The 13,246-nt window shown below is 48.3% G+C and overlaps 1 protein-coding gene across 1 annotated transcript; it reads right to left on the bottom strand.

The window, feature by feature from the left end:
• Window positions 1-272: 272 nt before the first annotated feature.
• On the bottom strand, window positions 273-13,015 carry LOC146789424 (uncharacterized). Its single transcript, XM_085630088.1, has 3 exons — window positions 12,757-13,015; window positions 5,871-5,930; window positions 273-818 (listed from the first exon to the last, which is right to left on the bottom strand). Exons 1-3 carry the CDS (start codon window positions 12,989-12,991, stop codon window positions 433-435), a joined length of 681 nt encoding a protein of 226 aa, XP_085486214.1. The 5' UTR covers window positions 12,992-13,015; the 3' UTR covers window positions 273-432.
• Between the last annotated feature and the right edge of the window lie 231 nt (window positions 13,016-13,246).

The raw sequence follows: 13,246 nt of genomic DNA, 5'->3' as shown, positions 1-13,246 counted from the left end.
AAAGCAAAACCTATCTAAACTAACTAATCTTACACTAACGAACTTAACTCTATTAACCTAACCTAAACTATGATCACGCAGACAAGTAGACATCATCCCCCCACCCCCCCTTAAGACATCAATGCACAATAGACATACACATACTTAAACTACACATTTACTAACTATAACACCATACTAAAACAAATATATATATTTTTTTTATTTTTTTTATTTTTTTGTTTTCAATAAACATTAACACACATAACATTACCCCCCACCCCTAAAAGTATTTAAAAAACCCCTATGATAAAAACCTTAAAACTACATCTACATCTAAAAACCTATCTCAACTAACTATGCCTACATATTCTACAATCACTAACAAAATGATACTTACAAAATAATAATATTAACAAACACAATAACTGTAAACCATATTTCAATTAGCCCCTAGATTTGGCTAATCAAATATTCCAGTCTCTGGTGGACCGTGTCCAATTTCTCCTCCAACTTCTCAATTTTCCTGTCCATGGAATCAAGTCTGGACATCAGGGTGTCCATTGCCTGGTCCGGTATGGCCTGTGGAGCAGACGATCCAGAGGCTGCTCCACTGGGGACAACAGCGGCTGATGAGGTCGATGGGGCCACGGGAGTGGGAGGATGCTGTTGTGGCTGCATGCCATCCCTTGAGGCGGGGTCGGTGGTCCACGTGTCGGTAGCCCGCTGCTTCTCATACTGGCGGGAGGTCCAGCGGAAGCCCTTTGCCACGGAGAGGATGTGTAGATATCGGGCCTTCCTTATGCGGAAAGCCCGCTCATCCTCTGCATTCATGTTATCTGTATGAAAAGGTGGACATGTGTCAGTTCACCAGAACATGCCGGACATTAAATCATAGGAAATGCATGCTGTCAGGTGTAATGTAAAACACATTTGGGCAAATCATCTTTTCCATTTGTTGCCCACACACACCAATACATAAGTACTGATTTAGCTCGGCACATACTGTGCAGTCAACTGAATGTCATGGTTGCATGGTAATCCTTGGCACACTTGACATAGTAACTAATTAATGATGAGCCATATGAATTTAAGAACCAGTCAACAGGCATCACAACATGTGATCATATCCCCACAAAAATGACATCTGGCTCGCCTTGTATCAGGCATGGAGTCATGTGGACATGAATCTGCAATGGACGCTAGGTTCTGACAGTGTCACAGTTTGTCATGGAAGAAGAACTCCTTCCCTTGCATATTTACCACTAGCCCGTTCATTTCACACTCCAACAGAGGAATGCACTGAAGTGGCAATTGCATATTGGAACACAGAGATGTGCTTGCTGTCTACACACCAAGGAGACTCATAATTCATAACAATACTAAAATTGGATGGCATGCAGCATGCCATGTAGTACTAGCAGGGTGCAATTAACGTCAGCTTGGCGTTCAGAGCATACATGCTACAAGCACTTACATGTAGCCCATGGTTTTTGTGGGTATTGTCCAATCCCCAAAACACAGTAACAAATCTACCATATCTTGCAGCAACTCAGTCATCATGACAAAGGATCAAGGATGCGTCACAGCATCATGACATAAGTCTTATGTTGTCATGAATGTGAATATAACATTATCAGACAGGATGTGCCACACTTGTGTGTTGAAATACGTTCGTAGTGTCACCTACCCTGTGCACTAAAGCACGTCACAGCAATGTCAACATCATCCCTTATCTGTTCCATGGGAAAAAAGGGACAATCAAGTACTACAGTTCCAAGGGTCACATCAGAAGGACACATGACTAGCTGTTGAAGTGTGTGGACTGCAGAAATGCTCACCTGCAGTCCATGCATTAACTGCCAATGCAACCATGCTGGGCCGGGTCATCCTGGCCATCGGCCATCTCATTGATTGTGCCATACACATCCAATCATCTGTGGGACACACATTGTAAGTCCTGTACCAACATTAATTGTGAAAGTGGGTCTGTGATACGTCTAGACATGAGATGAGGCTGTCAGCAAAATAATCAAATAGGAGGCAGATTCCTGTCCCACAAACAAATGGCTGTGGACTACAAATTTCTAAAAGCCACCCTAGGCTTGAAATATTCCATGTGGAATTCCATGAGGACTAACCACGCATGGGCTCCCATCTGTTGTGTTACACGTAGGAAAAGTCAATGCATGGACACTACACCCGCTTTGGTACACATATATTGACATCATCCTGGAAAATGATTGGATTGAATAAGCCTTTTCACTACATTATGGAAGACATGCATACTTGACACATAGCTTTGCTCTTATTCTGTGCATATGGTACATAGTGTCATCTATACTCCGTTGTAGGAATATTGCATACCTATCCAAGGTGGGTGGGTCCACGAGCACAATGGAACCACATGAGAAATGTGATGACCGACAGATTGAATGCCAAATACATGACTCACAGACATATTGATGTGCAGCTTGCAAGGCATATCCACAGGAACTTTCCATACATTACAAATTGACCTTTTCATTGACCCAGCACAAGGCGAAACGCATTCAAATACACCATATGCTATACACAGTACGCAAACACCCCATCCAACTCGTGGACACAATCCATACATCTTCCACGGATGTTGCCTTCCTGGGGGAGACATGTCTGAAGGCCTCCTCCATGCCCGACGTTGCCCTAGCCATTCTGGACGGCTACAAGAACACTGGCAGGGACCGCAACAATGGAGTAGGAGGTGGGCTTGGCATTGTCATGGTCAACCACAAAACCCTCTGGGCCTCACAAATCAATGACCACACCCTCAGCACCGCCAAACTCATGCACTTGAAGAGCCACACATACCACAACCCCATTCTCAGAGGAACCCTCGTCTACAGAACCCCTGGACCCTGGCTTCAATTCTGTGACACCATTGCCAATTGGTTCTGCACGCATGACTACATCCTCCTGGTACACCTGAACCTCCACCTCAAGAACCACAAACACAACAACTCCTCCACCCTGGTAGTCAACCTCGGACTCAGTCAGCTCGTCAAAACGCACACCCACTCCGCCAGACGCACGCTTGAGCAAGATCCTCGGCTACCTCCCATGTCCCTTTCAGCCACACCACCAAACTGGACTGGCCATTGGTGCATCCACTACACATTCAAGACAAATCACCACACCCCAACACATTCAACACATCACATGCAGCAGCCAGATCAAAGACAACAATGAACCGCTTGACAACACCCTTGCCCAGTGCCCACACGCCAACCCAAACTACACTGACTGCGCAACATGCAAATGCAGGCAATTGATCAATGACTGCCACAACACTGTCACCCCGATCACAAAACCCTCCAACAGACACATTGGCAAGAAGGCTGCCTGGTTCACTGTGGACATACGGCCCTCCATACACACATGCCAGAAAGTACATAAAACATTGCACCCCAAACAGACACCAGACAGTATGTGGGCCACAAGAACGGCATCCTCAGACACCATCACCTCATCTGAACTGCTACAAGGGCCACCACCAAGGACTGCATAGACAACAGCGCCCCCAATAACAATGAGATATTCAACATCATTAAGGTACCCTCCAACCCTGGCTCCAACACCAATGACATCCCACAACTGCAAGACCTGTGATACACCCTTGCCACACTCTTCCATTGCAATATTGCAGACATCCACAACAGCTACCACAACCCGTACACCTTGACAGGCAGCAACACCTCAGACACCCCGGCCACCATCCACACTGACCCCCCTGCACACCTGGAGCAATGTGAAGGACAACATCAAAATGAGGTACACCATCCACTCCATCTCACCGTCTGACACATTTGCGCACCACATGTGCAGCAAAGCTAGCCCCACCATTGCAACCCATCTCCTCAAGGCCATCAACATCTCCTTAGAGAGTGCGAGCTTCCCAGCAAATTTTGATGCACGCCGAGATCAACGCCTCACTCCAGGAATCCAAGGTGGATGCAAGAGGCCTCAAGAACTTCCAGACAATTTCCCTGCTCCCATTCCTGCTAAAGGGCATGCACAAGATTGCAAACAAAAAACTGACCGGCTACCTCGAGGAGTACACCATCCTGGACCTGTCACACTCCGACATCTGCAGGAATCCCAGTATTGACAATGGCCTCATTGCCAACACCAATGGCATCTGGACCCTGATGTACAATGATGAAAGTGCGCCACACATCCGCCATGAGCTCTCAGCCGCCTTCAACAATGTCTGTCAACGCACCCTACGCACATGCCTCAAACACGCAGGAATCCAAAGCAAGGCTCTGGAGTGGACCACCTCCTTCCTCTCTGGCAGCAGCCAGAGCCTCCGCCTACCCTCATTCTGCTCCCAAGCCTCAAAGATCATCAGCGGCAGAACACAAAGATCATCCCTCTGCACAACATTGTTCATCATCTCCATGGGCACGCTTGCACACGTTGCACAACTGCACCACCTCCCCATCATCTCCTACGCTGACAACACACAGCTGATCCTTTCCCTCACCAAGGACAACCTCAACACCAAAACCAACATCCACAAAGGAATGACTGCCGTTGACGAGTGGATGACGAACAAATGACTGAAGCCAAACTCACCCAAGACGGGGGTCCTCTTCTTTGGATCCACCCCCTCAGCCAGGGACAACTCCTGGTGGACAACTACACTGAGAGCAGCACCGGCAGACACCAACCATGCAAGCAACCTGGGGGTCAACCTCGAATCAACCCTCACCATGACCAGGCAGGTCAACGTCGTCTCATCCGCCAGCTACAACACCTTCCGCATGCTCAGCAAGATGTACAAGTGGATCCCACTGCAACCAGTAGAAGCTTCACCCTTGGCCTCGTCTGCATCAGGCTGCACCATTGACATGCAGACAATGTGGGAGCCACTGCCAAACTCCGTAAACGTCCGCAACACATACAGAACGCTTCTGCACACCTTGTGCACAACTCCTCTTGCCACAGCCACATCACACCCCATCTGGGATCCCTGTATTGGCTCACCGTCAACAAGAGGATCGCCTGCAAGCTTCTCACCCATGCACACAGAGCACTCCCCCACACCGGTCAAACATACCTCAACAGGATAATCACCGTCTACTACCAGAATTGCCAGTGCCCTTTCAGTGACCTTGCCCTTGCCACTGTCCCCCACATCCAAAGACCTACCAGCGGCAGGAGTTTGTACTGCCAACATGCCCCAAAGACCTGGAACACCCTCCTACAGCTGAGCCTGGTCCTCCTTGCCTTCATGAGGGCACTCAAGAACAGGCTGTTCGATCAATAGCAGCACACCTCCCCCCGCGCATTTAGACCCTCACGTGTGAGTAGAGCAATTTACAAAAGTAATGATTGATTGATTGATTAATAAGTCTGACTGCCATTCCTATGGCTCATCCATATACAAATGTTTTGGGGCTAGGGATGTTGATGGTAATTGCACTGACAATGTTTCCATAGCATGATACATTGGCTAATTAATGCAAGGATGACATTAAACTGTCACTACAATATACTTGAACTTCTCCGAATTGTTCACGGACGTGAAGGTTCAAATGTCATTCAGATGCTGTTTCATTAACTTGGCTTTGGCTACTCCAGTCCCAGTGGCAATGGCCACTCCATTTTGCCTTGTGGATAGTGGCAAGGAGTGTCAGACAGTGTTGTGGCTTCTGATCTGTCCACACATGTCCACATGTAGTACAACGGTCACAACATGTTACATCATGTAGTTTGGAATTAGGATGCAAAAGATAAGTTCTGACTGCAGCAGGAAGTTGTGATTGTACCATAGTTGCACTCATACACAGTTTTGCTTCCATCCTCGCACTTGATACACAACAAATTATATGAACATGGATACTCACTGGTGGCATTTGGGTCTTCAAAGCTGTCGACCTCCCCCTGTGTATATGGCCGTGGGCCACCTACAAGAAGAGTAACAGAAGTACAAATTGGTATAGAATCACATCATATGTACATGTCAATTTAGACCAAAACATTATTTAGCGTGACACATGCATGGAAATAACAGGACGTGTCACTCCTTTTACATTGAGTGCAGCCATATTTTTCCTAACACACATGGACAGTGGAAACACTGGATTGCTTCCACATCAATGTTCACACATGTGTGCCATCCCTGTGATTTCGCACATGCATCTACAGATTCAACACACATGCCCTTATGCAGACACTGTTGCTGACTGCTGTACGGATTGCTGTTTCAAAAACGTGTTTATGCACACGCACATGTGTAAGCATTTATTAGCCACAGACACTGACAACGCTTCTTCGACTCTCAACATTCCCACAGCATGTTAAGCTCTATCATGTTCACTGATTGCACACTGATATGATCTTGCAGATGACTGTTGCATAGTGGCTCACACATGACTAGGGTTACATTTGGCTGCCTGCTTCACACTCCGTTCGGGATGCTGATTCACCTGAAGTGCATCCACCATGACGTATACAGCATTCAAGGTGTACATCCATGATACATTCAAGCGAACATGTAGTTTGAGGCATGTACACACTGCAGATGCACAGTATCGGACCATCAGCCAAAGCCATCTTTACCCAGCAACAAGCCCAAACTCAATCATTGGACATGCCTCTACACAATCCATCAGCTCAAACTTGGATCACTTTGTATGGACTGTACCAGTGGCAAATCTACACGCTACGCAAATTACACAGCCAGCAACACCCATGGACAGTAATCCAGACTACAATGCACCCTGGCGTACACCACCAAGTACACGCACACTACGTACACACAAAACTACACCAACTCTGGATCATGACATGCATCGCCATCAAAGTGTCCACCCTTTGAAGACTAGCCATGGAGATCTGTATCATCCGCAAAAAGACTAGCAACAGATGGAGCGTTACTCACAGGAATCATGGTAAACGCTACCTTTCCATCCCAAGTTAGCAGATGACTCACCAATCAATCATCCCATTTAATGATTAGTCTACAACAACTGTCTGGTGTGTGCACATGCCATTGCACTCAATAGGTGCATCTACATCACAAAGTGAAGCACAAGCCATAGCACGCTCAACATCAAACGACTAAGTGCACAGATCCAGGTCAGAACAAGGACAACACCCCTGTGGGAACCTCGTCCAAATACCTACATGCCCCTGAGGTGTGTACACAACCCACATCACATACATCATTGCCCAACATGCATTCGCATACATGTTCCACAGACTTGTGACATAGCTCAACTCACATCTTGACTACAGACGTGCCAACAGGATAGCAAAATTCATTGACAAGCTTGTAGACATCACACAGTAGCAACTGGCCACAAGGCACAGCCACAAGGACGGTGGCAACATCAACACATCCACCACACCAAGACCACATACCCCAATGGCCTGACCGTTCTGACGTACACCTCCTGTGTACCATACAGCTGCATCCATATGAAACAATTAGCACCCCACACAGAAATTACAGATTCTTGACAACTAACAACTATAATGAGCCACAAACCAAAATGCCAACAACACCTTGCACTACACAAGCTTGGTTCTCAATGGACCACACAGATGGTTATCGTAATGTCTAGATGATTTTGCTACAGTCTCCAACACAGACACACAGCAGCACAGGAAGTCAACACGGATCGCATACAGACCACATCATTAGTGAGACACATGCAGACACCATTTTGCAACGATGAAGGACGAGGACGCTAAGACACCATAAATCCCCTTGATAAGGATCCAAAGCAAGGACACCATCTCAACAATCCACACACACATCAAGATTTTACAAGGGCAAATGACTCACCCAATCAATCCTCATCAACTCCAGAAATGCTACACTAAGAATGCACTTCACGAGTTACATTGGCAGAGCTAGCATTGTGCATGCGGACATGTCCCCCTCACAGGATCACTACAACAAGCGCTGCTCATATTTCCACACAGATGTCATGTGCCTCCAGGATCATTGACATTTTCAGACACAGGTCAATGTAAACATATATCTTCATGCAAAACCTGCTACCCCTCCATCTCATCTTTGACAACATTGAGCACCACAGACAGCGCATCTACCATGATACTCATCCTTTGATGATCACAAATGTACCCCTGTCACCAACCTCTCCTACCAATCTGGCACACACGTCACTCCAGCATTCAGCGTTTACAATGAAGCTGGGTGTGTAATAGTGAGCTTATGCACCTTAAGTGGACTAGCGCATGCTTACGACCCACATGCAATGAGCTGACAACAAACATCCTGCGCAGACCACACCGTGCACCTCTCCTTTTCAAATGTATGTAACAGACTCTGCAACTGCAGCTGGATTGCGACCCTCACATGTGAGTAGGCTAATCCTGATGATGATGCCTGCTTGATTCATCTATTGATGCCGCATGCTTACATACGCAACCAGAGTCATGTATATGGTGACATATGCACAGGGTATGGACTGAAATACAAGATAGTGCAGGAATGATGCAACCCCAGACCTTTGTCTGCACCACACTGTTTGAAATTCCTAGCAATGGAAAACAACATTGACATTTTAAATATTCCTTGTTCCAACAGTACTTCACTATATTCTACATCCTGGTGGTGCTGATTCATGCTTAACATTGACAATGAACTGCAAATCCAGCAAGCGTGTTTTACCATGCACTTGTGAATATGCAAAATTTGCACTACGTTTTTAAAAGGCTTGCTATGTTGCATGTTGTTAGATGTGGATGTTCACACACAACACCCATAGCCACTGATGCATGGCCAGACTTTATAGAGTGGCAATTAACTGGGAAACCATCTGGATGGCACTCCACCCTAAGGCTGGCCTACTGTGTCTCGAAAAAGGGACTATTTAATCATTTCATTTGTCATTGCTCAATGCATGCTGCATTTGATTACACACATTGGAGGAGAGAATCATGACATTAGTGACCTTGGGGTGTGTTGGACCTGTCAGCCCTAGGGTGGTCCCCCCTTCTATTTGTGATCGTGCCTAATTGTTGTCCACCATAATTTTTGTGTTGGAGTAGGTCTCCGGGCGCCTTTTCATTGCCAATCAGTGTTAAGGTGCAGGTGCTCCCTTCTCCCAAGATGGCTGCCACAGACCCCTGCTACTGCAGAGTGGTCTTTCATAGTAGCACCCTAGCTGCCAGGAGCTGGCTGGGACCCCACAACAATGTTGCGACACCAGCCCGCCTTTTGTCCCATGGGTAGAATGGGGAGGCTCCTGGAATGTGCTGGAACCTTCTAGGAGGGAGGTGGCATTTTACTTTAGCCGCCTTGGCTAGAGGTCACCTGACCTAGGGCTACTTAAGTGAGGAAGGGTACTTTTTGTGGTGAGTTGGCCAGTGGGGTACAGCAGAGCTGGAGAATCCACGCAGGAGTGTAGGCGGTTGGGCCTAGCCAGGGACTTATGCCTCTGAGAGTGACAGGATTTAGGTGCTGACTCTTAAGTGAGTTAGGGACCCTGTGAAACCCTCTGATCTTGCACAGCAGTAGTAGGACCAAAAGAACCTCTGTCCAGCCTGACTAGGAAGGACCTAGTCGTTAACTCCATCCCTACCCCCCTGTAACAGAACCCCCTTAAGGGCGCCAGAGCCATCTGCGCCAACAAGACTTCATCTAACACCTGAGAACAGTAACTGAATGCTGAGACTGCGTGTCCTGACTGACCCCCGAAACCCTATGCAAAGCAGATTGAAGAACCACCGGGGATCGACCAGGTACTAGCGCTGTGACCCCTGCGCTCCCTGACCTGGCCTGGGTCCCTCGGCAGCGTGCTCCGCTGAGCGCGGAGCTCCCCTCCTTAATTTCAGCCCCCCCCTGTGGCGTGGAAGCAAGCGCGCTCACCGCAGCGGGCGGAAGGCCGGAAGTAGTGCCCTTCAGTGTCACGAGGCCCGTGGAGAAGCCCGGGGACCCGTTGCTGCCGTCGCAGCTGTGCAAGAAGGTGGGCCAGGCCGAGGACCATTGCCCACATCGCCAATGGAGTGGACGCCATCCAACGTCAAGAGCAAGGTAAGCCCGGATGCTGTGATTGACGCCGGTGCGCCCCCTGATGTTTGGGAGCCGCAACACACCCTGAGCCCGTGTTTCCTCTCCGTGGGAGTCCCCCTGGTCACCACGACTGAGAGACCCCGCCAAGGGATCCTTTCCTTGTGCCCCCCGTGACTGTACTGAAGCGTGGTGCCCTACAAACTGTACCGGAGCCCGAGAGACTTGCTCCGCAAGTCCGGTGCGCTCCCTGCTACTGGCTCCGTGTGTAGAGATTCACTGTTACTGCTTACGAGTAGCACTATGCTCTTCATGTTCCGTTCTGAAGTGCTGTATGTCATTGCTTACGAGTTGCACTCTGTTATTCATGTTCCGTTCTGAAGTATTCCTTGCTAATGATTCCGAATGGCGCTTGGTTTTAAATGCTCCAGTCTGAAGTATTCCTTGCAAATGATGATGATAGGGCTCTGTTTCAAATGCTCAGTTATGACAAATGCATGGCTATTGATTACGAGCAGCGCTCTGTGTTAAATGCTCCGTTCCAAAGTGTTCCCTGTTGGCAACTACGAGCAGCGCTCTGGTCTAGATGCCCCGTTCTGAAGTAGTCATTGCCAGTTAATCACGAGTAGCACTCTGTGGAAATCGGCGCTGTTCTGAGGTATTCACCGCTCAGCGCGTAAAGCGCGGGAATCGCCACTGAGGTGCTACAGATAACCAAAGTAGCGGTGTGCCCACGAGTTCTGCCCTGGGTCCCTGCACGCCCTAGGAGTGGCGCTACAGTCCCCAAACCCTACCCTGAGAAGTGAGATACACTAGGGTGGCCTAGAGCCTTTAGAAACCTACTGGTGCATGAGGTGCTGGTGAATATGGGGCGGGTGAATACACTGCTAATCTAAGTGAAGCTTGCATTGATATCTGAGGAACTGCATTTACATCTCATGAATTGCATTTATATCGCATGAACTTCATTTACATCTCATGAATTGCATTTATATCACATGAACTGCATTTATCTCGAACTACTTGGATAAACTTGAATTATTTGCATGAACCTTTACAGTGTGGTGTACCTTATTGTGTGTGTTCCCCATTCCATGCGAGGTGCGTGTTGTATGGTTGCTTTACACACAGGCCTTTGGGTGCCCAGCCGCTCGTGTCACGTTACCGCCCTTAGGGACTGGAGACCCCGGTTTCCTACAGGGTGCATGAAGGTGTCCCTTCATGAACAGACACTACTGCCCCACGACGCAGGCAGCCATGTACATGTTAGCAAGTCTGCCTGCATCTGCACATGGTGGCAGTTTGTGTACCAGCACAGGGCTTGGCACCGTGATTACACATCATGGGGCTGATTTATGTTTGACTTGCGCCTCATTGACGCCACCGTTGCGTCACTTTTGTGACGCAGCAGCGGCGCAAATCCTGCGCCATGGTGCGGGGTATTTACAACGTGACGCATCTGGGAGATGCGTCACGTTGTAAAGCCCTGCGCCACATGTAGGCGTTCCAGGGCAGGTGTGGCCGTTCCGGCGCAGGAACGCCTCCTAAAAGTGGCTGAGTGAAATAGACAAGATTTCACTCAGTCACTTTTCCAGCCATGCTGCGTCACATCCCTGCGCCTGCTTGAAGCAGGCGTAAGGATTGACGCAGCATTTTAGGGATAGGGGCACCCAGAGCCTTGCTGGAGCTGCGTCGCGGTTGCACAGCAACTCCAGCAATGCACCATCCATACGACGGCAGATGCGTCACGCATCTGCCCATCCGAGTGCCACGGTGCGCCGCATCATGAATGCGGCGCATCAATGGTGGCGCACAAGTGGGCAGATGCGTGGCAACTCCTCTGGTGCATCTCTGCTGATTAGCAGAGATGCGCCAGACGTCATGAATCTGCCCCTTTGTATCCAAATCATCCTCCCCTTGTTCACAGCATGACTATGAAAAATCAATTTATTTAACTGGTGCATGTGTCTGTGTGAATAGAGAAAATTTCAATGTCAACATCATATATATTTGGGCCGATTGATGTTTCCTGGCGCATCCCTGCAAATCAGCAAGGATGCGCCAGGAGAGATGGGTCACACAAGTTTACCCTTGCGCCACCCATGATGCGCAGCATTTTCAATGCAGCGCATCATGGCGCAGGAATAAACAGATGCGTGACGCATTCGATGGCGTAAGGTTGCCGCAGTGCTTAAGTTGTGTTGCAAGCGCAACGCAACTCCAGCACTGTTCCAACCAGCCCAGCCCTAACATGGTCTGTCAAGCCTTACGCCTGCTTCAAGCAGGTGCAGGGTTTTGATGCCTCATTGTCGGAAAAGTGAGTCAGTCACATATTATAGATTTGACTTTTCCGAGGGTTATTTCCGCCGTTACACCCACCCTGCGCTACATTAAACATGACGCAGGTTTAATGTAGCGCAGAGCTTTACAGCGTGACACATCTCCATTGATGCGTCACGATGTGAATATGGCGCAAACTGGCGCAGGGTTTACACCACCGCTGCGTCACAAAAGTGACGCTACGGTGGCATCAAAGGGGCACAAGTCCCTCATACATCTGCCCCATGGTTTCCAACATATGTGTCTGTGGCCACAGAACAGTCTTTTGTATTGCATGCGCTCATATGTACATCCATACAGACCATTGCAACGCCAATTGATTGGTCATACGATTTGTGCAGAGGGAGATATGGCATAGATTAGCACCTCTGAAGAGAATATATGAGTGACAAGAAACATTGACTTACCAACTGGACCACCAACTTCCAGGCCAAGATGATCGAGCAGGTCAGCCTCCCTGCTGATGACGTCCTGCCAGCGGTGCTTTATCTGGTGGGTTGTCCGCTGGATCTGGAATAGACGCCCCAGATGTTGCTGCACAGTGGTCCACCGGCGCTTGCGCCCTGCTGTGTCATACCCCTGACTGACCCTGCCCCCCATGCTGATCATCCGGGGCAGGTAGTGGAATATTAGCCATATCATCCCGCCAAACTGTCGATCGGTCAAATTTCGAGACCTTCCCGACATGATTTAGGATGACGTAAAGGAAACTTAATAAATTTGACAAAGGAAACTTATTTAAGATTGACCTAATATGTACAATAAAATAACCCACCCCTATATAAAGCCTTAAAACTAACTACCCCAATCGACAAACACCCCACAATACTAATGTTACAGACACACACAAGACTCACAAATCACTAAAGACATAAAAACACACCGCAAAAGACACAG

Source organism: Triturus cristatus, chromosome 10 (genome assembly GCF_964204655.1).
Source record: "Triturus cristatus chromosome 10, aTriCri1.1, whole genome shotgun sequence".
NCBI classification, from domain to species: Eukaryota; Metazoa; Chordata; class Amphibia; order Caudata; family Salamandridae; genus Triturus; species Triturus cristatus.
The sequence above is the reverse complement of the archived record's forward strand: the minus strand, read 5'-3'. Positions and strand labels throughout refer to the sequence as shown.